At 40.8% G+C, this 26602-nt stretch overlaps 1 protein-coding gene across 1 annotated transcript in view; it reads left to right on the top strand.

Moving 5' to 3' along the window:
* LOC124787857 (cytochrome P450 4g15) overlaps window positions 1-26602 on the top strand; it is a 50409-nt gene that overhangs the window by 22135 nt on the left and 1672 nt on the right. Inside the window, exons 3-11 of the mRNA XM_047254819.1 lie at window positions 2336-2426; window positions 2671-2853; window positions 2997-3066; window positions 5006-5132; window positions 13383-13533; window positions 17267-17376; window positions 17465-17533; window positions 18288-18456; window positions 25985-26170. Of these exons, the coding sequence (XP_047110775.1) occupies window positions 2336-2426; window positions 2671-2853; window positions 2997-3066; window positions 5006-5132; window positions 13383-13533; window positions 17267-17376; window positions 17465-17533; window positions 18288-18456; window positions 25985-26170 (1156 nt within the window). The remainder of the gene's footprint in view (window positions 1-2335; window positions 2427-2670; window positions 2854-2996; window positions 3067-5005; window positions 5133-13382; window positions 13534-17266; window positions 17377-17464; window positions 17534-18287; window positions 18457-25984; window positions 26171-26602) is intronic.

Below are 26602 nucleotides of genomic sequence, written 5' to 3'. Positions count from 1 at the left end.
AAATGAGATATGAATGATGAACACTTCAGACGAGACGAGATTGCAAGCTTTTGAATTGTGCTGCCACATACACTGAGGTGACAAAAGCCAAGGGATACCTCCTAAAATCGTGTCGGAGCTCCTTTGACTGGCGTAGTGCAGTAACTCTACTTGGTGTGGAGTCAACAATTCATTGGAAGCCCTTGCAGGAATACTGAGCCACGCTGCCTCTACAGCCATCCATAATTGCGAAAGTGATGTCGGTGCAGTATTTTGTGCACAAACTCACCTCTTGGTTATGTCCCATAAATTTTCGATGAGATTCATATCGGTCAGTGTGGGTGACGAAACAATCTGCTCGAATTGTCTAGAATGTTCTTCAAATCAATCGGGCACAACTGTGGCCCGGTGAATGACATCGTTGTTGGGGAACGTGACGTCAAAGTATGACTGCAAATGGTCTCCAAGAGGCCGAACATAGCCATTTCCAGTCAACGATCGGTGGACCAGAGCGCCCAGTCCATTCCCTGTGAACACAGCCGACACCATTACGGAGCCACCACCAGCTTCCACAGTGCCCTGTTGACAACTTGAGTCCATGACTTCGTGAGGTCTGCTCCACACTCGAGCCTTACCATCAGCTCTTACCAACCGAAATCGGGAATTGTCTGACCAGGCCATGGTCTTCCAGTCGTCTAGGGTCCAACCGATATGGTCACGAGCCCAGGAGAGGCGCTGCAGGCGATGTCCTGCTACTAGCAAAGGCACTGGGGTCGGTCATCAGCTGCCACAGCCCGTTAACGCCGTATTTCGCCTCACTGCCCTAACAGATACATTCGTCGTACGTCGGGCACTGCTTTCTGCGGTTATTTCAAGCATTGATGCTTGTCTGTTAGCACTGACAACTCTGCGCAAGTACCACTTCTCTCGCCCGTTAGGTGAAGGCTATCAGCCACTGTTTTGTCCTTTGTGAGAGGAAATGCGCGATATCTGGTATTGTCAGCATACCCTTGACCCTGTGGATCTCTGACTATTGAATTCCCTAACGATTTCCTAAATGGAACGTCTCACGCGTCTAGCTCCAACTATCGTTTCGCGTACGGCCATGAGCACATCGGAAATCTTTCCACGTGAATCACCTGAGTAGAAATGACAGCTCCGTCAATGCACTGCCCTTTTATACCTAGTGTAAGCGATACTACCGTCATTTAAATATGTGTACATCTTTATCCCATGTCTTTTGTCACCTCAGTGTATGAGAGCTGGAGATTTGATGGATAGATTGAAAAGGAAGAAAGGAAGCTTAGAGTTTGACGTCCAGTCGACAGCGACGTCATTAGAGACGGAGCACAAGCTCAGATTAGAGAAGGATTGGGAAGATAAACGGGTACCCTTTCAAAGGAACCGTCACGGCATTTGCCTTAAGCGATTTAGAGAAATCACGGAAAACCTATCCCTGGATGGCCGGAGGGTAGATCGAATAACTAAGGAGGTACAGAATCGAATTAGGGAAATAAGATATTTATGGCATAACTTGGCTCAAAGAAGTGATCGGTAGATCGATAGGCAGAAAGGAATTGCCAATATGGTAATGGAGGGAAGTGTGGGCGGTAAATGCTGTAGAGGGATACCAAGGCTTGTGAACAGTAAGCAACGTCTATACTGCAGCTACGTGTGTGAGAAACTTTCTCACACATTCATTCACTTTATCTAGCATTTCACAATGCTGAATCATCTGAAATGTTCATCACATTTTTCTTGCGTCGTTGTCGCAGTTAAATGCGTTACAGTAATGTTCACTACAAAGCATCTCGGGAAAGCAAAAGATTCAGGAACGATTTATTTTAAACTGACAACAATAATGATAAATGATTAACGAAGTTGTTATGTTTAGATTTATCCAAGATCGTATTAGCCGCAAACTTGGATTATTGGCACTTAATTGAAACAACGATGATCAGTAAACGTAATTCTTGTTGACTATAAGCTACCAGTATCTTGGACCAATACAGTATACTTCACGTAACAGCTTTGCAACAGAATTAACAAGCGTAATAGGAAGATTTTATGTAGCCTTTTTAGTTTTACATGTTCTGAAACGCTGAAAAAAGTTTCTACTTGTATTGCCGGACTCCGACAGTTGCAACTATAAGGCGCCTCATAATTAATGATGGGAAATTTACTTTACTTGTTTGTCTCCTTTCATTAAGAAAATGGGTTTCAAACTCAAATAATGACACTAATTTCATTGAAATAGTCTCCAATTTTAGTTTTCCAATCTTCTGATGTTAGAATTTATTCAGTAGTTTTGAATGAAAAATGTAATTAACAAATCTGTTTTATTCGCGTGTTGCAGCTGATCCTGAGCAGCAACGTGTATATTGACAAGTCTACAGAGTACCGTTTCTTCAAGCCTTGGCTGGGAGAAGGCCTTTTAATCAGCTCAGGTACATCATGTGTATTTCCTGTCCGTTTTTACCAAGTAACGGCAGATCAATATATCTCACAGTAATAGGGGACGTTACGAGACTAAAAGTGTTTCAAAACTTCTCGTGACAAAAAAGTTTTGATTATCATGATATTCAAGTTGATTTGAAGACAAAGTAGGGTTCAGTGCATTTCTTTATAATAAACTGGCACAATTTCGTCAACCACGTCGCTTGTTAATTACATCATAATTCCATTTTTCAGGTCAGAAGTGGAGGTCACACCGCAAGCTGATAGCACCCACTTTCCACTTGAATGTGTTGAAGTCATTCATCGATTTGTTCAACGCTAACAGCCGCGATGTTGTCAACAAACTGCGCAAGGAAGGCACCAAGACTTTCGATGTCCACGACTACATGAGCGAGTGTACCGTCGAAATCTTGCTCGGTGAGTGCTCTCATGGCATCGAAGCTCCACCGTCCGACTATGTATGTCTTGCAGATGGTTAAGTTTAGGTATTTAATAATGAAAGTGAATGATCGAAAGTGAAGACAGATAGTGAATGCTCGTTGCTTGTTCATTTTTTACAGAAACCGCTATGGGAGTGACCAAATCGACACAAGATAAGAGCGGATACGAGTACGCTATGGCTGTAATGAAGTAAGTGTTTTTCCGGCAGCTGTCACGATCCAGTTTCGTTCCCGAGACTACAATTAATAACCACTGAAAATGAATATATGTTGCACTAGAATTACTCTACAGATCCCTCGTTCGATAAAAGAAAATATATTAACTCTGCTGACAGACTTCTAGAGCGTATTCAATGAAGTTTGTAGAGTGGTCAGTTACAAGGAAAAGGTGGCCACAAATGGATGGTTTCCGATGTCGAATTTGTTTTATTAGATTTATAATGTCTCTCCAATAATACATAACAAACAACTACTCACTTAAGTAAAGTTTTTGTAGCGTATGACACTAAGTTCTAAGTTTTAACTTTTTTTCTTCTTCCGCGTGGTAATGTGCAATTAACACTCGTCAGCCTTATTTTCCTTTAAACTTAATGAAGATCTAATTATGACACTAACCGAAACGTAGTTACAGATAAAGAAATATATTAAGCGATCTAGACGTCATAATCCGCAAAAATCAACAATGATTGCTGACTAATTTACGGAGACTGCTTCTTTTTCTTAATATTACCGATAGATCATCAATTACTCACCACGTCCTAACAGCAGTAAAGTCAAGTCCATATGAACAGAGAACCTAAAGAAAAACTATGTGAGCCAACCAACGACACTCGGCAAGATGTACAATTTTGTTACAGTGTTGTTCAGCATATGTTCTGCTATTGTTTCTTTAAAACGACTGTTTAAATGTCAACATCTTACGTGATCATGATGTTCTGAACGGTGATGGATCGTGTTCTGTCATATTGGCTCTGTATCTGACAATAGCAAAATAACTGACAGTTAGTTATTCACAGGAAAGTTACCACAACATTCAGTCAGAAAATGGGCTTCCGTCAGGTAGCCAAACGGTTGAATCCTTTTACGTTGCGTGCTTTGTTTCTCCAAACTCATTTAACCCAACAGAAAGCCCAAAGATGAAATTTAGCAAGGGAGTGATAAGGTTACTAAAGTCCTTTAATTCAAGCTCAATACTGCACATTGACATGGTGCGCGTGAACGCAACAAAGAGCCTCACAGCTGCAGCTGCCGCAGCCATGTTGCACAACAGCGAACTGACATCAGTACCCCCCCCCCCCTTTTCTTATCTGGATCAGTTGTGTTCGATCATCAGTTGCATCATTATTATGGTCCAGCTGCAGCTCGCAGGAGACTGGTGTACAAGTGCCATAGCTGCTGATACCCTACCAAACACTCCTGAACGAATTCTCAAATGATCTTCCCCCTCCCCTTTCTCCATTCTCCACGACGTCATCTGGCATCCGAAGAGCATTACAAGGACTCTTTAATTTCTAGTAAATTTACAATTAACTATTGGGTCACTTCCAGGTGTAAGACTGCTAAAGAGATTATCTCACTAAAATTACAGGGCAAAGACGTATTGAGTGATATAACCCTTATCAAATAACGCGTAATGCTTCAAAATCTAAAATAACAGTGGCTCATTTGGTACATTCTGTCACAGCGCTTAATGTTATAGTAGCAAACTTGTCACAGCGTTTAATGTTATAGCAGCAAACTACAACAGTTAAAGCTTCCAAATTGATTCTCACTACATTTCAAAATTTAAAGTAGCCGCTATATTTGTCATCACTTTTCAGCAACTGCCCATTTGTTACACAGTGCCTCAGTGTCTACGTAATAACGAAGAGGCTCCTTTACGAACTTTATAACAATTAGAAAATAAGGCATATTTACTGAAAATTATACGTGAGAATTTGAAAAACCAAGAACAATATTTTTAGGGCCTCAGCATGTAACACATTTACACTGTGTCACAACTCAAGCGAGCCGTATCTCGTCTTTCTGATACATAGAAACAAATGTGCCACGTCTTGCACTAATCGTTGCTCAATCGGCTGTCGCATACACACTGTGCGTTCCAATGATAGGGCGTTTCTCCATTTCAGAATGTGCGACATCCTCCACCTGCGCCATACCAAACTGTGGCTCCGTCCCGACTGGCTGTTCAACCTGACGAGATACGGCACGGAGCAGGTCAAGCTCCTGGATGTCATTCACGGACTTACAAAGAAGGTGAGTATTTTACGTAATTCGTGGCAAGCGTAAAACATAGAATCATATAAAACGATAATATGCGTAATCAGACGTCGATACAGGCAATTGTCCTGAGACGCAACACTGCACTAACTCCAGAGATACGAACGCTCGTAATTTGTAAAAGGTGCATATAGTGACGCAGAACCAAAATTATAAATGACGCGAAACACACTACTCATGATAAAAACTATCAATATGCAAAATATACTTGTATTAAGATTTTTCGTGCCAACCTATGGTCATCCTCTGCACTCTGGGCCCTGCACTATGGTACAACTGTTTCTCAAACGCCTGCTTTCTGGTATTGGGACACTGAAATCACACATCCCTTTAGTGTAATATGTAATCAGAGCCTAAAACAACAGTCTTTCTTTTCTTCTTGTACACGAATAGTCCTAAAAATGTGCAAAGAGTAAATCCACATCTTTTTTTACCGTCAAAAAATGACAATTTATAGTTGTTGCACGTATCCGACTTCAGAATCTTTCTCATACAAGTAGAAGCAACAAGTGAAAGAAAACATACGAGTTTGCTATTGTCTGTGATAAAACTCCCATTATGAAACAAGGCGTCCATGACAAATGCTCGCGGAGAAATCCGTAGGTGAGAATCATAGAGGATTTATGTTCATGCTCTCGCAAACCAAATGGAAGGGCATTAACATTGTGGTTCTTTTAGTGCGAATTACCGTGTGACGCCAGTGTACTGCGCGAATAAAACAATGCATCCGGCGAGGAAAGAAATTAACAAAGAGACTACTGTCAGTTCGCCCTGACCTCGATAGCCTTAACCGGGACAATCCTACAATGTCTCTTACATGATAATGAGTGCTGTTGTTATAGTTAGAAGTTGGACTCACTCACTTAGCAGAATCGGCCAGGAAGTTTCATCCGTAGACCACGTAAATGTAGGATTAACGTTCTGTAAAACAACAAAACTGTTATCAACCTGAATGTTTGAACACTGCAGTGATTTACTTGGACTGGTGCTATTGGACGTAGTGCGCCCTTGCCTTCGTCAAACCTTCGAACCAACATACCTAGTCAGTTGTGAGGGGACCTACAATTTAACGTGGATGCCTCACGATGGTGAATATCGACATTTTCCACAACATAAATTATTGTCAGTAGTGGTGAAAGAGATAATTCCTTGGATTGACTGTGGATCGAAGCCAGGTCCTATCTGCCGTCTGGCTCTTACCCACTGACGTACCAAGTCAAACAAAAATTTTCTATGGAATACACACAAATAGTGGGCGTAATATTGATATTTTATGAATTTGCGTTATTTCACTTATAGCTGTGACGGTTAAACGTGTAGTATGAAATGTGAGAATTTAAACCGTTTCTCTTGTGGAAGCTGAGTGTTCTCCGATTCCGACCTCCCACCGAAATAAATCACTGGCAGTACTGGGAATCGAACCTGTCTACACAGAATGTCCGCGTTAGACACGCTGACCGTTCAAATACCTGCATTTTTTTACCTTTTTTTTTTTTTGGCGATTCCTTCCACTTCTTCAGCCTCGCCTTGCGCTTGCCACAATACATTTTTTCGGCCTTTGTCTACGAAAGCAGAGAAGCATATTCGTCAGAAACTGAATACGCCGGCTTATCTCTCACCGCCACTGTCATCAACCTTTGATAGACCCGCGGTATTTGAAATTTTTATTGGGGTATCATTGAATTGAAATATAACATATGATACTTGATGCTAATAATGTACTTCATGAAACCATAGTAAGAACTCTCCAAGACAACAAAAGTGTGTTAACGTAGTTTCGATAACATCATTATTTCAGAGCCATAATTTTCTTACACAGATGTTAATAGCATTTTTTTGGTGAAATTGAGTATGGTGACCAACAAATATTCCAGCTTGTTCGCGTTAAGGAAAACTAATCGTCTGGTACACCTTACGTTTCCTACACTATCGTTAAGTCAAAAAACTCAGAGGTATGGCGCGTTATAGTATTCGGGGTCCCGCTCGACGAAGTACATAAATTCATTGTGGTATTCACTAAAGATATGCTCGGACGTTCACTAGAGATGTGTTTAGACGTACTTTTTACGAAGTTAACTCTTGTTTACTAGTTAATTTTCGTGTGGAGGCTGTAAAGTCGCTATAGCTTCTCTATAAGAGAATATTCATATCCAGTGAACGTGTTAACGGTTCCCTTCTGTAAAATACCACATATTCGCTTTCAATCGTTTATGGATATTCCAATACCCTTTGAGAAAACATGTTTTCTACTTAGAACTTACCATCTGATGGCACGTAAACTGCACTCAAATATAAACATATTCTCCTAAACACTTATCATAATGCCGGCCGCGGTGGCCGAGCGGTTCTAGGCGCTTCAGTCCGGAACCACGCGGCTGCTACGGTCGCAGGTTCGAATCCTGCCTCGGGCATGGATGTGTGTGATGTCCTTAGGTTAGTTAGGTTTAAGTAGTTCTAAGTTCTAGGGGACTGATGATCTCAGATGCTAAGTCCCATAGTGCTCAGAGCAATTTAAATTTGAACTTATCATTATGAGTACCAATGTCTGACATGTCTAGAATGATCCGTTAACAGAAGTGAGGCAATGAAGCATACTTTTACACCGTCTTCCGCAGCCTCCACTGTGATTTCTACACATACAAACGCCATGAAGTCTGCACCCTATCTTAATATGAATAATTCATGCAACAAGCGGTACAGCGACTAATTTAAGCAAGTGACGGGTTTCTTGCCCTCTCATATCCAAAACGAATGTGTCCATGAGTATCCCTTGTGAGCTAGCAGCTGTCTCGTTTTCTTGCTGGATACAGTTCAGGTAATTCTTGCAATAAGTATTAGACTGTATGCCTCTTTCACTGCTTTGGACAGTGAATACCATACGTCGTTCGTTGCCATTGGTAATCATTTAGTGAAGCTCCTAATACATATGTGATATCCGTGGTCAAAAAGTGGAGAATGATGCGTCTCATTTCTGCACCAAACTGAACTCAGCCTACTCGAGCTACACGCAAATCATCTTACCGTAAACTGTCGAGTATGGATTTTATTCTGATGGGAAATGTATTAATAAACCAAACACTGGCAGCACAATTTGGTGTACAAATTTGGTGGTGCCATTTCATCATGATTGTTCTACGACTTGCAAAGCTTCGACGAAGTATTGCATTCTGTTGTAAATCCAGTTGGGCAATTTCCTGAAACTGTCCTCGTGCTGTCCATTAAGCCAGATGAGCATACAAAATGAGTGACGTTGCTGCTAATTGGTCTCCGCGATGATGATGTGAGAAGCACGTGATGTCTCCGTAACAAGCAACACCTTTAGCTATTTCCACTTATTTGCATCTTATCAATAGCATTAAGGGAACCCTTCGAGGTAAATAGCATTGTTTCTTATTTTTGTGAATAATTTTCAAATGTACAAAACACTTCACTAGCAACCTAAACCGCCTCTCATAGAGAATGGGCTTCCACCTGGAAATAAGAAACTACGCGTGCTATAACTTCTCCTGTAAACTGACATTCCGTAATTTAGCTTACATATCAATCTGGGGCCTTAAGCTGAGAGTATTGCATTGCCGAAGCAGTAATTTCTGCTTTTCATCTATGGAAAGCTTTATACTATTAAGCGAAATTTTATTTCAGAATTTACCAGGGCAGTGGTTGTCACAGACAAAAATTTGCTCTGGTGCTAAAGTTTTTACAGCACGGGTTATGCGGGACCATGTAAGCTTTGAATTGTTGTAAAGTGAAGGAAGGGACTCTTGCTTGCCGAATGGGAAGGCTGCAAATAATAGTCCCACCTGTTTAATTTCTTGGTAGGGCTGGCTTTCATCTTATACCACGGATCTGTTGCACAAGTAGCACGATTAACATTATCTACCTAGCACTAAGTGCCAAATCGTCTGAAATTTAATGAAGAGTAATTATTAGCCTTAGACCCTATCCTAGGAGAAAACTACGCAGTGGAATTGTAGTTAGTGGATTGCAAAACGTTCGATAAAAGCTTACAAAAAAAAATGGCTCTGAGCACTATGGGACTTAACATCTATGGTCATCAGTCCCCTAGAACTTAGAACTACTTAAGCCTAACTAACCTAAGGACATCACACACATCCATGCCCAAGGCAGGATTCGAACCTGCGACCGTAGCAGTCGCGCGGCTCCGGACTGAGCGCCCAGAACCGCTAGACCACCGCGGCCGGCAAAAGCTTACACTTTACTAAATATTCGAAGTAGTTTTCTCTCACAGGGCGCCTTAAGTTAGGTATTATAGGAGGGGGCAAATGTGTAAGTGTTGTACGTTGTAGCGAATTTTAACCAACTAAGTAGCTGCATAATGAACATTTAACATATGAAGCGTACTCCAAAAACTGTATTTACATGTAACACAAATAGAAATACTAATTCTATGGTTCTTCATGAGCAGAGTATAATAATATACCGGTCAGCAAGGATTTGTGGGCTGTGGAAATGCAACATGGTAGCGCAATTTCTCACACACAACGATTCATATGAGTAATCGAAAGCGAAGTTCACCACTTTCCATTAACGAACGAATTGTCAAATCCGGCTCGTGACTCAGAGTGACAAGAATAATGACCCCATCTGAACTTACCTAATATGACAAAGAAATCACCAGTGCTCCCCACGACTGAGTATGGTCGTTATAGGGAATGCTAACTCAATATCGAACTACTCCCATCCAAAAACCACTGCTCACGTGTGTACAGAGACAGCACGCCATACCTACTTGACCAAGGAGCAGATATTGATGCTGTTACACGACTCCTCGGCGCCCCGGTAAGTTCTATCAAAATTTATACTGCCTCGCCTCGCGTACAGAGAGTGAACAAAGTCTTAGGAGGCGAACTGACAAATCACCAAGATGATTTTGCTAGTAAGAACATGAATCTCCTCCAATCAGAAGACAGGAGAGGCAACGCCAGGTTCTTTCGGACTGAAATTTTCCACTCTGTTCATCGGCTGAAATTGTGAAGTTGGTGTCCTTACGCTTGGATTCGAAAGGCGCAGTCGCCTGTGGCGACAGAGATTACGACAGACTGTCGTCACCAGAGCTGGCTTCCAAGATCACATTCAGCTGTCTTCTCAGGCTCCTATTGCAAAGCTAAGCCAAGGACTTCCATCTAAATTAGTCTACTTGTATACAGTTGTAATTACACCCACATTCATTGAAACGAGCAATTATCCATGTTGGGGACAGGGACAGATGTTCTATCAGCTATGGTTAAACGGAGAATAAAAACACACAAGTTAGCTTCTCAATGTGATATTCTCTGGTGCGGAAAATATGAACAAATGTAGGCAGAGAAAAGATACTCTCCCGCATTTCATAACGCTAAACCACAGAATTATGTGAGAGGCTGATTGACTAACGCCTTTCAAAACCAACAAAGCACGTCGTCATTTAGCTATTAACGTGTAAAGAGGTAAAGGGCAGAAGATGTTGATTTGATATGATTAAAACATGCCAAAAATTTCAGGATACGTAAGTCTACCAAAGGGGCCGTGAAGTGCGCCGAGTAAGAAACGCTGTAACGAAATAAGTCTATAACTGTTTACAATTACATTCTGATATAAGTATAAAAAATAAACTTATTATAAGCGTTAGGAATGGAATTTTGCAATACAGAGAAATTTTGCGAATCAATTTGGGTCATAACCGGGCCACCCTCAGACATAAAAGTCGTGTTTAACTTTGTATTCCTCAACTACAGTATTTAATTAAAATCTTGAAATGCTCCATTTTGGCATAACTTGTGATGTAACTAATCATGTACCTGCTTCAGCTTTCCAGAGAAAACTATCATAGTGTACGTTGGAAGGTAGACGAACAGGATCAGTAATATCACAGCTTACATAAAAGCGGAATAGTTCAGGATTTTAATCAAATATTGCAATTGCCGAATGCACAGTTAAATGCATAATTTATGTCCAAGGGTGGTCAGATGGTGACAGAAATGACTGTCAAATAAAGATAAGTATAGCTATTTAATACCGTCTACACAAATTATTTCTCTTATTATAATTGTAGTTTACGAATGCTTCGTCTTGCGGCGATAAGATAAAATCTTCTCGGGCTTCCAGGCACCTCAGCCAAGTTAACTCTCAGGCCCATCGTCCGAGTACCCGTCGGCTACTGTCGTGTCAAAAATGTTCAGATGTGTGTGAAATCTTATGGGACATAACTGCTAAGGTCATCAGTCCCTAAGCTTACACACTAATTAACCTAAATTATCCTAAGGACAAACACACACACCCATGCCTGAGGAAGGACTCGAACCTCCGCCGGGATCAACCGCACAGTGCGTGACTGCAGCGCGTCAGGCCGCTCGGCTAATACCACGCGGCTGTCAAGTGTCATCTGGCTCTTATAATGGTCCTTATGTCTCTTGGACTGTGTGCGTATATCATGGACTGTTCGGTGAGGTAGTGTCGAGAGTTACCACAATTTCAGAAGAGGCCTACACGAACCACCTCTGTATGGGTTTATAAACTCAAGACACCAGTCGACAAAGACGAAATGAAAAACACTCTGTGACACACAAAACAACGTACCGCAAAGGGATTATCCGAATGGAACGTAATCAGTAAATGTGATGTACATGTAAGAAAAACTAATTATTACAATTGCAGAAAAACTGAGAGATTCATTTAAGAGAAATAACTTCACGAATTTAGCAAGCCAATAACGCGTATCCCCACTTATGATCCTTATGCAATCAGTTATTCTGCTTGGAAGAGCTTGATAGAGTTGTTTGGTGTCCTCCGAGTGATGTCGTGTCAAATGCTATCCAATTGGCGCATTAGATTGTCAAAATCGGGAGATGGTTGGAAGGAGCTGCCCGTAATGCTCCAAACGTTCTCAGTTGGGGAAAGATCCGGCGATGTTGCTGCCCAAGGTAGAGCTTGGCAAGCACGAAGAGGAGCAGTAAAAACTCTCACCGTGTGCAGGCGGGCATTACCTTGCTGAAATGTAAGTCCAGGTTAACTAACCATGAAGAGTTATGAAACAACGAGTATAATATCGCAGACGTACCATCGTGCTGTCAAGGTGCAACGGATGACAACCAAATGGGTCCTGCTATGAAAAGAAATACCACGCCAGAACGTGACTCACGGTTGTCGGGTAGTATGGCGGACTAAAGTAAGGTTGGCATCCCAGCGCTGTCTGAGGCGCCTCCAGACACATCTTCGCTGGCCAACGGGGCTCTGTTCGAAGTGAGACTCCTGAAGACAATTCTTCACCGCTCAATGACATTCCAAGCCGAACACGTGTCTGGAGATCCCCCAGACAGCGGTGGGAAACCAATCTGAATATCGCCCGCTATATGGCTCAGCTGTCAGCAGTGATGATCGGTGGTGCCATTTCTTTTCATAGCAGGACGTCCTGGAGTTATATTTCAGCAAGATAATGCCCGTCTGCAGAAAGCGAGAGTTTCTACTGCTTGTCTTGGTGTTAGCCAACCCTATCTTGGCCAGCAGGGTCACTGGATCTCTTCCCAATTGAGAACGTTTCGAGGATTGTGGGCAGGATCCTCCAACCAGCTCGGGGTTTTTACGATGTAACACGCCAGTGGGACTGAATTTCTGACGACACCCCTCTGGGCGTCCAGCAACTCTATCAATCAATGACAAGGCCAAAACTGCTTGCAAAAGGGCCAGAGATGGACGAACGTGTCATTGACTTCCTCAATTTGTGAAGCTGTTTCTCTTGAATAAATCATCTAATAGTTCTGAAATTGTAATCAGTTATTTGTTTGTACAGTTCCATGCTATTCGGACAATTGCTCCGTGGTGCGTCGATTTTTATTTATTTATTTATTTATTTTTTTTTTTTTTTTTGTTTGTCTTAGAGTGATGTGATTTTGTTCGGCATTTGGAAACTCTATCAGGGGCTACCCTGTAAGACACCGCAGTCTGAAACACGATGCGATTCGTCTTTGTACATTATCTGATACCCAACTCAAGAATGACGCAATCACTGGGAAATAATGGACCTGAAAGCATACACAGGTTTGGATATGTATTCGATACGTAATCCGGTGCTGATAAACGGTATAACGAGTTGTAAGAGAAAACAAAGACAAAAATCTCTAGTAACTGGTCGCTGCTTCGTTCAGAGTACGACCACATTAGTACACTGATCTGTTAAGAGGCTACATATGAGGCAGAGTGGTGTTCAAAGTTTGGCGTGTTGGGCTTCAGGTGCTGAAGAAGAAGAAGGAGGAGTTCCAGAAGGGCGGCGGCGCCAAGCGGTACATCGCGTCCGAGCAGACGGACACGGCGGCGGCGGCGGCGCTCTCCGCCAACAAGGGGCTGCGCGACGACCTCGACGAGCAGGACGAGAACGACGTCGGTAAGCAGTGACTGGCGAGCAGCGAGCACGCGTGGTCGCCAGGCGGCGTGATGTCAGCCTACAGCAGCCGCCTACAGATGCGCGCGGCTCGTGCTGGCAGGCACGTGGCCGCCCGAGCTGCGTTCCGCGGCCCATCTCATCATGACTCTGTTCCACTGGGCTGCGACTACGCTAAAATCCCAAAGGCGGGGAATCAAACGATAGGTGTGGCATTATTGGCCGGGAGACCCCATCAGGGGTTGTTCGGCCACAGAGGGCAAGTCTTTTTGCTTGAAGCCATTTAGGCAACTTCCATGCCGATGACGAAGCGATGATGAAGACTGCACAACACCCAGTCCCCGAACAGATAAAATCTCTGATCCGGTTGGCAATCGAACCTGGGCCTCTTCCATGGCAGTCAGCTCCACTCATCACTTAGCTACAGAGGCGCAGGCACTCGATTATATGGACCAAACCTAAGGGCGAGCCTTGTGAAGCGATATGAAGGGCAGCGATGGCAGAAAACCAGTTCTTGCACATCAAGTACAGAAAAATTATTTATTAGAATAGTTATAAGAACAGAGCGCTTGCTATCGCTTCTTTTGTTCGGGTATTCGGAATATCCACGGTGTCTAAATTCCTAGTGTTTAAAAGGGAGACTAGTGGAGATGCACAGGAATGTGCGTGGGCCATAAACACTGAGGTGACAGAAGTCAGGGGATAGCGATGTGCAAGTATACAGATGGTGTAGTATCGCGTAGACAAGATATAAAAGGGCAGTGCATTGGCAAAGCAGTCATTTGTACCCTGGTGATTCATATGAAAAGGTTTCCGCCGTGATAATGACCGCACCACGGAAATTAGCAGGTGCTGAACATGGAATAGTAGTTGGAGCTAGACGTGTGACATATTGCAGTTCAGTAGTCCGAGGTCCACAGTGTCAGAGTGGACCGAGAATACCAAATTACCTCTTACCATGGCCATTGCAGTTGCCGACGGCCTTCATTTAATGACCGAGAACAGCGGCGTTTGCGTAGAATTGTCACTGCTGAGACAGCGTCAAATAACGTCAGAAATCATTGTGGGACGTACGACGAACGTTTCAAAAATCAAGAATTATTCTTCCTATAACAGTAATAATTTCAACAATAGGATTGATTTCGAATCCGTAAGGACAGCGGGGCAAAATTGGGCGTTAATGGGCTATGACAGCAGACGGCCGTCGCAAGTGCCTTTGCTAATAGCAGACATCGCCTGCAGCGCCTTTCCTGGGCACGTGACCGTATCAGTTGGACCATAGAGGACTGGAAAATCATGGCCAGGTCAGATGAACCCTAATTTCAGTTATTAAGAGCAACTGGTGGGGTTCGAATTTGGCACAGACCGCACGAATTCATGGGCCTAAGCTGTCAACAAGGCACTGTGGAAGTTGGTAGTGGCTCCATAATGAAAGGGTTGTGTTTATGTGGAATGGGCTGGGTCCTCTGGTCCAACTGAACCGATCATTGACTGGAAACTGCTACGTTCGGCTACTTGGAGACCGTTTGCAGCAAACAACGATGGAATTCTTTACTATTCATGTCTGGATATTTGCACACCTCTGCCGCTAGAGGGCTCCGCATTGCAGTATGTGTAACGTAACTGCGTAGATGCGTGAGAAACAGCGTGCTGTAACATATGTAGCATCCTCTCCTTCAGTACGAAAATACCAGACTACCCACGAGCCCTGCGATATCTGTGACAATCCGACGTCTCGGATTCGCTATCACCGACCATCCTCCATACCGTCGCAACTTGGGTCCAGTCGCTTTTCATCTATTTCCATCTGCCTCGTGATGACTGGGTGTTGTGTGCTGTCCTTAGGTTAGTTAGGTTTAAATAGTTCTAAGTTCTAGGGGACTGATGACCATAGATGTTAAGTCCCATAGTGCTCAGAGCCATTTGAACCATTTGAACCATCTGTTTCCATAAATACAAGAAGCGCCCTCGAGGACTTCAGTTTGATAGTGACGAAGCAAGCAGAGGTTAAGTTGTGTCTCTGCCAAAAAAGTCAAGCATTCTGCAGTGACGGTATCAACAAACTGATGTCTCGTTGGGAGAAATTTGTTCGTCGCCAGGGCGACTACGTTGAGAAACAATATATAGACATGAAGAATAAAGATGTAGAATATTAGTAACGTTTATTTTATTTAAAAGGCTTTAAGAATCATCACATAAAAAATACGGACCCATTACTTTTCAGCACGCCCTCGTATTAGAGAAAAGGCGATATTATGACCGTAGTGAGCTACTTGGTAAACTGAAGGAGGGAGGATACCGTTATGGATGTGTGCAGGCGTTCATATTTGATATAAAGAAGATATTTAAACTTCTTCAAAACATGTTAGGTATCACCCCATTTGTTTGCATTAAAATTAATGGATTACAAGAAATGCAAACTGTCTCGTTCATGCAGTATGTTAATAATACACGTTCAACGATTTCGCGATATATGGGACCCAATTTCTTGGATGAGAGCAGAGGTCAGTGGCATTTTGATCCACATTCTGGCTGCGCAAAAAAGACCCATAATTACAGAAGTGAGACTAACATGTTACTGCTGCACATACGTGCTGTGTCTCCTGTGTCGGTAGTGGATGTGGCCAGTAGCACTATAAGACATCTGTAAAACATTAATAAGTTTATTTCGAATTGTCACATTTAATAATTGAGATATACCTAACTTCGAAGTGCTGCAGGTTCTTCTGTGGTGCTGAGGTATATGCAATGATAGTAAAGTACTTGATGAAAACAAACAGTCGTGAGTACTGATACGCTCTGATAGTCCCCGAATATTAATAATGTTTAATAGAATCGTGCTACGTCAAAGTAATGGGTCCTCACTGCAGTCTTCCGCACAAATGTTGATACAGCGAATTTTTTTTTTTTTTTTTTTGGGGGGGGGGGGGGGTACCTTTGAGTGTGGCTGCTTAAAAAGCTGCACTGGTCAAGCAGCGTCGCAGGCAGTGACGTCATGTCAATTTAGCGTCGTCTGGCGGCGTGTATGCGTGACGTCTCTCCCACCGGCGACAGAGAGCTATGGAAAAGCGAGCTCACCCACCGCGCTGGAGGAAGGTTTAAAATGCCGTCTTCACGTAGCTGTAATGGCACGCGGCATGTCGCGTGTGCTCCAGGAAGATGCCTTTGATATCGCATGTTAAATTTGCTGAGAGTACTAAAATGGCTTGAATATATATAAACAAATGTTTCTAACTAAAAGCTATAAGCAACAAAAAACTTAAGCCTACAAAGAAATCGCAAATCGACGATCAAAATACGGGAAAGATTTAAGTTTGATTAAGGATTCTCCTACTTTTCGTAAACCACAACAAGTGAATACTTGTCTATCCAGTGTCATGTCCGATTTTCACCCTACTTCTATTTCTTATGGAATCTATTTCATTTTATTATCAAGTCAACTTTAAGTCCACTACAAAGAAATATTTGCTTTGTTTTGCAGTATTTGATATAAGTTACTCATGACTTTCCTTGTGGCAGTCAGAATTTCCCAAAGTTTTAAAATAAATAGACTGGCAATAAATTATTTAGGAACAAACGCCTTCCTTCTTAAAGCTCGATCTATTATGTCACAAAAATTCTAAAAATATCAAGACGCAGTAATGTCTAACATGCTGGGTTCACATATATTTTAATGTCTACGCGCATACTCTTACATTCCACCCAATGTTCCATACCATTTACTGTTTATTTACAGGTCAAAAGAAGAGGTTGGCCTTCTTGGATCTGATGATCGAAAGCGCCCAGAATGGAGTGGTGCTGACTGATGAAGAAATTAAAGAGGAAGTGGACACCATCATGTTTGAGGTGAGCGTGCAGGCAGATCACGCATTTGAGTGTTCGAAACATGAAAATACGACATTCGTTATGTTACATTGCCTTCTCGATGTTGCAGGGACACGACACAACAGCTGCTGGCAGCAGTTTCTTCCTGTCGATGATGGGCATTCATCAAGACATTCAGGTAATGAAACTCAACCAAGGTCTTGTTTGTCCTGATTCAGGAAGTTCTAGCATTGCTTTAGTGTTTTCTTTCTTTTTTTTTTTCATGCGAGATTTCTTCTCTTGTCAAACAACTGTAGTACATATGTTAAGGAAAACTCAACTAGAATGTTTTCTGTTTTTACACCATTCTTTGCTAGTCATTGACAGCTACGGATACTATGAAAGTGCCAAGTATTAGTTCTTCTATTTTAAAGCGAAATGCAACTGCAGCCACTTTACAGACAAAAGTTAACTGTCCGTTGATTCCGCTAACAGACTATCAGGAGATTATAAGCTACTTATTCCCAGACCACTGAAATGTGATCTTTCAATATAACTTGACCTGCCTGATATAACTCAAAATAATGACTTTCCTCTTGTATCCACTCTTTATCTAAACGTTTCTGACCAGTAATCTCGCAACAGCTTCCTCTGGCAAACTAATACTTTCACACTCATCCTCCTCATGCTTCTCTTCACACCCATTCCCTTTCTCTCTCTCTCTCTCTCTCTGTATTTCTCGTTACCACCGCTTCTGAAATTCTCATCTCTTCCTGTCTTGTGCAAACTACGACGAACAGTAACGACAAATGTATGAAGCCTATCAGAATGACATAGTAATTCAGAATGAAAATCTATACCTTCATAAAGCTTGTATATTTTACAGTTTGTGTGCAGTATTACTGACTTCACCGTAAAAATCAACAGAAAACGAGAAAATGTACGTATTTCAGGACAAAGTGATCCAAGAGCTGGATGAGATCTTCGGGGACTCAGACAGGCCGGCCACATTCCAGGACACTCTGGAAATGAAGTACCTCGAGCGCTGCATCCTGGAGACGCTTCGCATGTTCCCACCAGTGCCTATCATAGCTAGACAGCTCCACGAAGAACTCAAACTCGGTAAATATTTGCACGACAGTCTACTTCGAGGCAGAATACCTTCTAAACTATCTGTCAGACACACACACACACACACACACACACACACACCTAGCTCTCATATACACACAAAATTCACTTTTATATTAATTTACGGCCATAAAGTAGTTTACTGACTTACGGCGCTTGCATCGAATAACAAATTTCCGTCACTTTAGTTTCATTTATACATGAGAAATGATGTGTGTAAATGAATTACCTTCTTCAGACAAATCATAATTGAAATTATCGTTCCTACATGAAAATTCGTAAGTCTTCTATGCGGGCCAATAAGTGACCTGAATCGATACAAGATCAAGCTACAGTCACAGACTCCCAAATCTCTAGTCTAGAAATCGCTAGGGAAATTAAATAAAAATTCCGAATAAGGAATTTGTAGTTGCATTCAGTGTTTTATTATTCGAATTCTGGAGTAGCAATTTCGTCGTGTGACTCTTCACTTCTGTTTTCAGAAAGCAAAACATATTAGTATCTATCTAATATTGTTATTTTCCTGCGTTTAGCATGGTCGACTGCTTACATGTGTCCAGTACTATTATCTGGGATCCTTTCAGATACTTATATAGTAACTTGAGTTAAATGTCAACTGATGAAAAGGAAGTAAAAGAGTTTGTTAGTTTTAATGATTAAGCTTTCTTTTCACAGCTGTGACATCTTTCCAGATGTAATTAGCAACAGAAACACGGTCAGTATATTAGATAATTTATATTTTGCTGTCTAAATGTTATTTGTACTTACTTTATTAACTAGTCTGTTATGATATGAGAATTTCTACCACGTACCTACTATATCAAGCCATCACGTAAATGAATTTCATAGTGTATCCATTGACAGATTGTCTTTGTCTTGACCTTCAGTACTTCGCAAAAACCGTACTCTTCCACTTTAACTCCTTTTGATCACCCTGCGTTTTTCCTTATATATGAATGATTTTTGGGGGTTACTTTAACAAACAGTACATCTTTGTAAAAGACAACTGAATACCTTTACCTTGATGAATGTACGCGCATCAAATTTTGTCTATAATTTTGCTCTTACGTCAGATTTAACGCTAGTTTGACGTATGCTTTCTGCGATGTGGTAAAAAAGCAGTGGGGACAACCTGAGAGCAAAATGTACAGTATTTGAATAAATGTGATCCATGTAACACAGAGAATTTATAAAAAAAAGTACAGAAGAGCAGAGTTAACTATAAAAATCCATCTGAAGTCGCACTAGATCGTAACGTTGGAACGCAACACGATTTGGAATACGTCGTCTAGGTTGACGAGTGGTATACCTATCAAAATGAGTAAAATTTCCAGACATGTGAGTGTTCGACTACTGTCTACTTCAATGTAGATTCTCTGAAAGAGGGTAATAGGAAAAACGACCTTGAAGTATTACTCGGTTCTTTCAATTTGACACCCGTTATTGATTTTCCTACTCGGGTGGTAAAGGATAGCAGCTCACTGATAGATAACTTCTTTATAGACCAAGATAAGTTTAACCAGCCTGTTGAGATTGGTCTTTCTGATCATGGTGCACAGCTAGTTACAATATCTGACATAGCTCCATTCAGCAATACTAAACAGTCCTCCAAAGTAGTACGTTCAGTCAACGATTTAACAATTGCAAATTTCAGGGAAAGCCTACAGCAGTTAGACTGGGATGAGGTGTACCGTGAACCTGATGCCAATTTAAAATATAATTTATTTCATGACATTTTTGTAAATGCATTTGAAAACTGCTTCCCCAAGAAAATAGTTAAATATACTCGTAAGAAACCTTGTAACAAACCCTGGCTTACTAAGGGTGTAAAAATATCTTGTAACCGGAAAAGGGAAATGTATCTGACAGCAAGAAAGAGTAGTGACCCAGAAACTATCAAAAATTATAAAAACTACTGTGTTATATTAAGAAAAGTTATTAAAAAATCCAGGAGTATGTGTATCATGTCTGAAATCAGCAACTCTGATAATAAAATTAAAACAATTTGGAATATTATTAAAAGAGAAACAGGTCAACCAAGAGCAGAGGAAGACAGTATTACCATCAAATTGAATGAAAACTTTACGAACAAAAAGTCAGAAGTTGAAAATATTTTTAATAATCATTTTCTAAATGTTGTGGATATAGTAGGATCCAGGTGTTCATTAGAAGATGCTAGGCTGTTAATGGAAGAGGCCATACCTATGCAATTTGATACAATTGAAATCTCACCCACTTCTCCCTCTGAAATTAGGAAAATAATAAACTTGCTTAAAAGCAAAAACTCGCATGGAATTGATGGCATTTCCAGCAAAATACTAAAAGCTTGTTCTCAACAGATAAGTAAGATTCTCAGCCACCTGTGTAATAGCTCTCTGGAACAGGGCATTTTCCCTGATAGACTGAAATATGCTATTGTTATACCTTTGCATAAAAAGGGGGATAGATCTGATGTCAACAATTACCGTCCAATCTCCCTTCTAACAGCTTTATCCAAAAATTTTGAGAAAGTAATGTATTCAAGAGTAGCTTCACATATCTGTAAAAATGAAGTACTAACAAAATGTCAGTTTGGTTTCCAGAAAGGTTTCTCAACAGAAAATGCCATATATGCTTTCACCAGTCAAATTTTGAATGATCTGAATAACTGAACATCACCCATTGGGATTTTTTGTGATCTCTCAAAGGCTTTTGATTGTGTAAATCATGAAATTCTGCTAGACAAGCTCAAGTATTGTGGCATGAGTGGGACAGTGCACAAATGGTTTAATTCGTACCTAACTGGAAGAGTGCAGAAAATTGAAATAAGTAGTTCTCGTAACATGCAAAGACCAGCACATTCCTCAAACTGGGGAACTATCAAGAATGGGGTTCCACAAGGGTCAGTCTTGGGTCCTTTGTTGTTCTTATTATATATTAATGACTTGCCATTCTATATTCATGAAGAGGCAAAGTTAGTTCTCTTTGCTGATGATACAAGTATAGTAATCACACCTGAGAAACAAGAATTAACTGATGAAATTGTCAATACTGTCTTTCAGAAAATTACTAAGTGGTTCCTTGTAAACGGACTCTCACTGAATTTTGATAAGACACAGTACATACAGTTCCGTACGGTGAATGGTATGACGCCATTAATAAATATAGACCTTAATCAGAAGCATATAGCTAAGGTAGAATATTCCAAATTTTTAGGTATGTCCATTGATGAGAGATTAAATTGGAAGAAACACATTGATGATCTGCTGAAACGTTTGAGTTCAGCTACTTATGCAATAAGGGTCATTGCAAATTTTGGTGATAAACATCTTAGTAAATTAGCTTACTACGCCTATTTTCACTCATTGCTTTCATATGGTATCATATTTTGGGGTAATTCATCACTGAGGAATAAAGTATTTATTGCACAAAAGCGTGTAATCAGAATAATAGCTGGAGTCCACCCAAGATCATCCTGCAGACATTTATTTAAGGATCTAGGGATATTCACAGTAGCTTCTCAGTATATATACTCTCTTATGAAATTTGTTATTAACAACCAAACCCAATTCAAAAGTAATAGCAGTGTGCATAACTACAATACTAGGAGAAAGGACGATATTCACTATTCAAGATTAAATCTAACTTTGGCACAGAAAGGGGTGAATTATACTGGCACTAAGGTCTTTGGTCACTTACCAAATAGTATCAAAAGTCTGACAGATAACCAACAAGTATTTAAGAAGAAATTAAAAGAATTTCTGAATGACAACTCCTTCTACTCCATAGAGGAATTTTTAGATATAAATTAAGAAAAAAAAGAAAAAAAAAAACAAAACAAAAATATTAAAAAAATAAAAAAAATAAAAATAAAAATAAAAAATAAAGAAAAACAAAAAAACACAAAAAAATAAAGTTGTTATATTAACTTAAGTATGTTGTTAAATTAACCTAATTATGTCATGTATTGGAAAATTCGACTCGTTCCACATCATTACGAAATATCGTATTCATGATCCATGGAACTAGTATTAATCTAATCTAATCTAATCTAATCTACTCATCTTCGTCTACTTAATCCACAATCAATTATATAATTCGACATGTGTTAAACACCATGGTACGCATTACGGACTCTGAAGATCATGACTTAAATAGCGTATCGAAGTGTTATTGATGAGCTTACCTCCAACTTCAGCTACAGCTAAAGATATGAGACTAGATTTATTAGCCGAAACTCATTCTTACAACCGTAATGTACTCGAATGCATTAAACGTAGCAAAGTCATTAAAAATAGACTTCCTGTCATAGCAATTTCTAATCATGATGATCACTAGTAGCAAAATAATTGAGTTTGGATTTCTAGAGTTGAAAGAAAACTTGAGGATTAAGATCCACAAATCTATAATATTGCATTTTCACCACGTTAATTGACAACTCCTGCTGAATTGATTTGGGGACGTATTCCCTGAGTTTGTTTTTCTTACTTGTTTAGAGTTATGCAAAAAGGAACAATCGGCTGATGATTGTTATGCCTTTTGTGCTGGTTAATAATGGCGTCAGACTGAATGAAGGAATCGGCCGCAACAAGATCATCGAAATGAATGATGCGCCTTTTATAATTCAACTGCCAGTTTCTGGATAAGTACTGAGTTTATATTTCACTGGCCAGTACACGCATTTTTGTTACTTTTCTATGTTACAGTCTCCAGTTTCCAAACAGGTTCGACAGGCTGTCGCAAACCGCTGTATTCCGGTTTAACGACTAGTTTTCGAACGAGGGAAACCTAAGACCTTGCGCGTAGATCGTGGCGAGTGTATTGTGACCTCGGCCTTCAAAATTACCTTCAGCACTTAAATCATGTCGTTATGCATCGATCTGAGATCACGAATGTCGACCTCCTCCGTTGTCGGAAACCTCTCGCTTTTAAGCCGTCCACGTTGAGTTTGTATGGTATTTTTGATACGTTAGTTTTTCTTCACGGGGGGAGGAAGGGGGGCGGGAGGAAGCAATGCCCATTTAACCCGAAGAACAAAGTTTTAACATTGAGGAGAGTGCAATTTTTCTGATGTTGACAACGTATACAGAGACAACACAACTTTTTCAGCAATAATTCACATACTAAAGTTTAAACTTCTAATAGATGTCGACCGTCTGTAGTTTTCGGCGCGCTTCCATACAATAACCATCATTATTGCACTGTATATCAATAAAATCCAATCCTAAAATTATGGCATTGGTCCGGCCACTGAATGCTGCGCTAAGGCAACTTATTTTCTCGAAACTTTTGCAGATCCACATCCAGCATCTCTGACTACAAGGATATCCTGCATTGAAATCACGGGCAAGGTGTCAGTAACGTTAGTTGGTCCTCGTCGAGCATATTGATTGATCTATTTTCCATTGAATCAGCTGTGAATAGGACCTCTAGAAGGGCTTTTTTCATTATATATATATATATATATATATATATATATATATATATATATATTTCCATTAACAATACCAGTTTCTCCCTACGTCTGTATCATGCAATTTATTTTGATGTGCATTTATTATACAACGAATTTCAATATCATATACTATTGGCGTGTAGGAAGAAACTGCCCTATCATCTTAATGGGGAATTTTGTAGATTCACCGTCTGCCCAGTGCCTCTATTTGATTTAGAATATTTGGCAGCGACAACAAAACATTAACAACCGCTGCATTGAATGAAAACTGTGCGCCGTTCACTGGTTACCCCAAGGCACAGAAATTACCGCCAAATTGCGGGAAACATGCCAAAGTAGTATGAAAACACAGCCAGTTGTGAGTAAAACTCAATGGCAAAACAGTCCCTCATTACGGTCCGTGGCCGTCCCAAGGAGCAGTGGTTGGACAGTCTCAAATCCGATATGAAGTTCGACAGAAAATTCCGGCGGGAACCAACCAAGGAAGTGCACACTGGATCACACTATAGAATAGAGGAAGAAGAAAAGAAATGGTCTTATTGTTATGGACCAAAACTGCCTCAAAATTTGAGAACTGTAAGAACGCACGAGATAAATCACATGAATTTTTAGGAACGCTTGGACCAGATGATGCGACTACAGAGACTTGAAAAATCAGCTGCACTTAACTGTGAGATGAAGTTATGCGGAGAAAATGACATTGTCACTGGAACAAATCCTGCTTGACATATCTGTAGTTTCAGCAGTTCAGTTTCCGATTGCTAAAATAATTTTTCCGGTTAATTAGCGTGACGTCTGTCTCTGGATATATTTTGCATATTTAAAATAAATATGGCTTTAGCGTGATTTAGATTTCTTATTCAACTGTAGCTTTTCAGGAATTGTACATTAATGTGTTAAAACTCTCCCTACATACACCGTACAGAATATCCTTCTGCTACTTCGAGTCATATCACAACTAGTAGCGAGCAAAGAAAATTTAAAAAAAATTAAGTTTATCGCTGTGGAACTGTTATTTCCAGTGAAAAATCATACCAGCTACCTCCCACCCAAGCGCCGTCGACTATACGCCGGGTACTGAATCAGCTACATGCTAGTCATACTTTTGTTGTCATTCTACTATAAGGGTACTTTAAAACAAGACGATGGAGGTTTTACAAAGCCCAGCAGATAAATATAGGTTTAGGAGACGAGTTTTATGTTACGTCGCACACAATGGCCGTTGTTATAATAAACAGTCTGCGATCACAAAATACTTTTAAAATTTTGTGGCAGTGTGATTCGCATTACCTTTCTTTTTTACCAATATGTTACAGCCGCGCGAACAAAACGAAACTCACTGCACAAAATTTCATAATCTTAGTAAAAAAGATTTCCTTCATAAACATTCGGAAAGTGACTCTTTGCAACTCACTTATTCTGTGCACACTAGTCGCTATCCCAAGCGAAACCAATCTGTAAATAGCTAATTAACCATTCATTTAAACAACATGTTACATATCTCGATTAAAAATATCTACTACCTAAACAGCTTCTATAGACTTACGTGACTGAGCAGTTAAGTCAAAACAGAGGCAGTCTTACCTCTAAACGAAACCGGACCACCAACATTAAAATTCATGCCTCTTCGATACATATTATCGTTGTTCATTAGCAGCTGTAAATAGGAAAACTGAAACTTCGGATAGACAACGACTACTTCTAGTTTCCGATTCGTTTCCTCGCAACAAATAGTATTTGCTACTGTTGCTTAGAGTTTACTACAATAGTATTCTTTGGCACGCTAGAACTACTGCGAAGCAAAGATAATTTTCAGTCGACACAAGAATATCGCAGATCCAACTGGCGTCAGGCATTTTGCTTTTTGAAGCACCTCACGGCAATGCAGCAGTGAATAAATAAACAATTAGATGGAAATATGAATTGTTAAGCAACTTAACTTCCAGCATACTTGCAGTCTTATCCCGACAGAATAAGTACGAAGTCTTGTAAATGTTCAGCAGTAATTCAGTATGTATATTTCTCCTCAAGACGTTTTACGTTGTACCTCATCCCGAAATAATTTTATGCTGTATTTCGTTATAGCCTCCATGGACGTAACGCTGCCCGCCGGCTGCACCGTAGTCGTGGGCACTTACAAGATCCACCACCGGGAAGACATTTATCCCAACCCGGAAGTTTTCAATCCTGACAACTTCATCCCAGAGAAGACCGCTGACAGGCATTACTACGCCTTCATCCCGTTCAGCGCTGGCCCAAGGAGTTGCGTTGGTAAGTAACTATTCATCTTCTTGTTTCCACACTACAATGCCTCGGCAGCAAGGATACTCTCTTCGGTGTCTGCGCAGCAAGTCACTCATCGATCCTCCAGCAGCAAGTGTTGAAGGCCGGCCGCTGTGGTCGAGCGGTTCTAGGCGCTTCAGTCCGGAATCACGCGGCTGCTACGGTCGCTGGTTCAAATCCAGCCTCGGGCATGGATGTGTGTGATATCCTTAGGTTGGTTAGGTTTAAGTATTTGTAAGTCTAGGGGACTGATGACTTCAGATGTTAAGTCCCATAGCGCTTAGAGCCATTTGAACCAAGTCTTGAATGACTTAACTCCTCAAAACTAGGTAGTTTCTGTCAGTATAGGAATCACGCCTAACAACTGCCGCAGACCTTCCAAGTTCTGACCAGTAATAACTTTATAAATAAGTTTAACAA

This window comes from Schistocerca piceifrons, chromosome 3 (assembly GCF_021461385.2).
Source record: "Schistocerca piceifrons isolate TAMUIC-IGC-003096 chromosome 3, iqSchPice1.1, whole genome shotgun sequence".
NCBI classification, from domain to species: Eukaryota; Metazoa; Arthropoda; class Insecta; order Orthoptera; family Acrididae; genus Schistocerca; species Schistocerca piceifrons.
The sequence above is the reverse complement of the archived record's forward strand: the minus strand, read 5'-3'. Positions and strand labels throughout refer to the sequence as shown.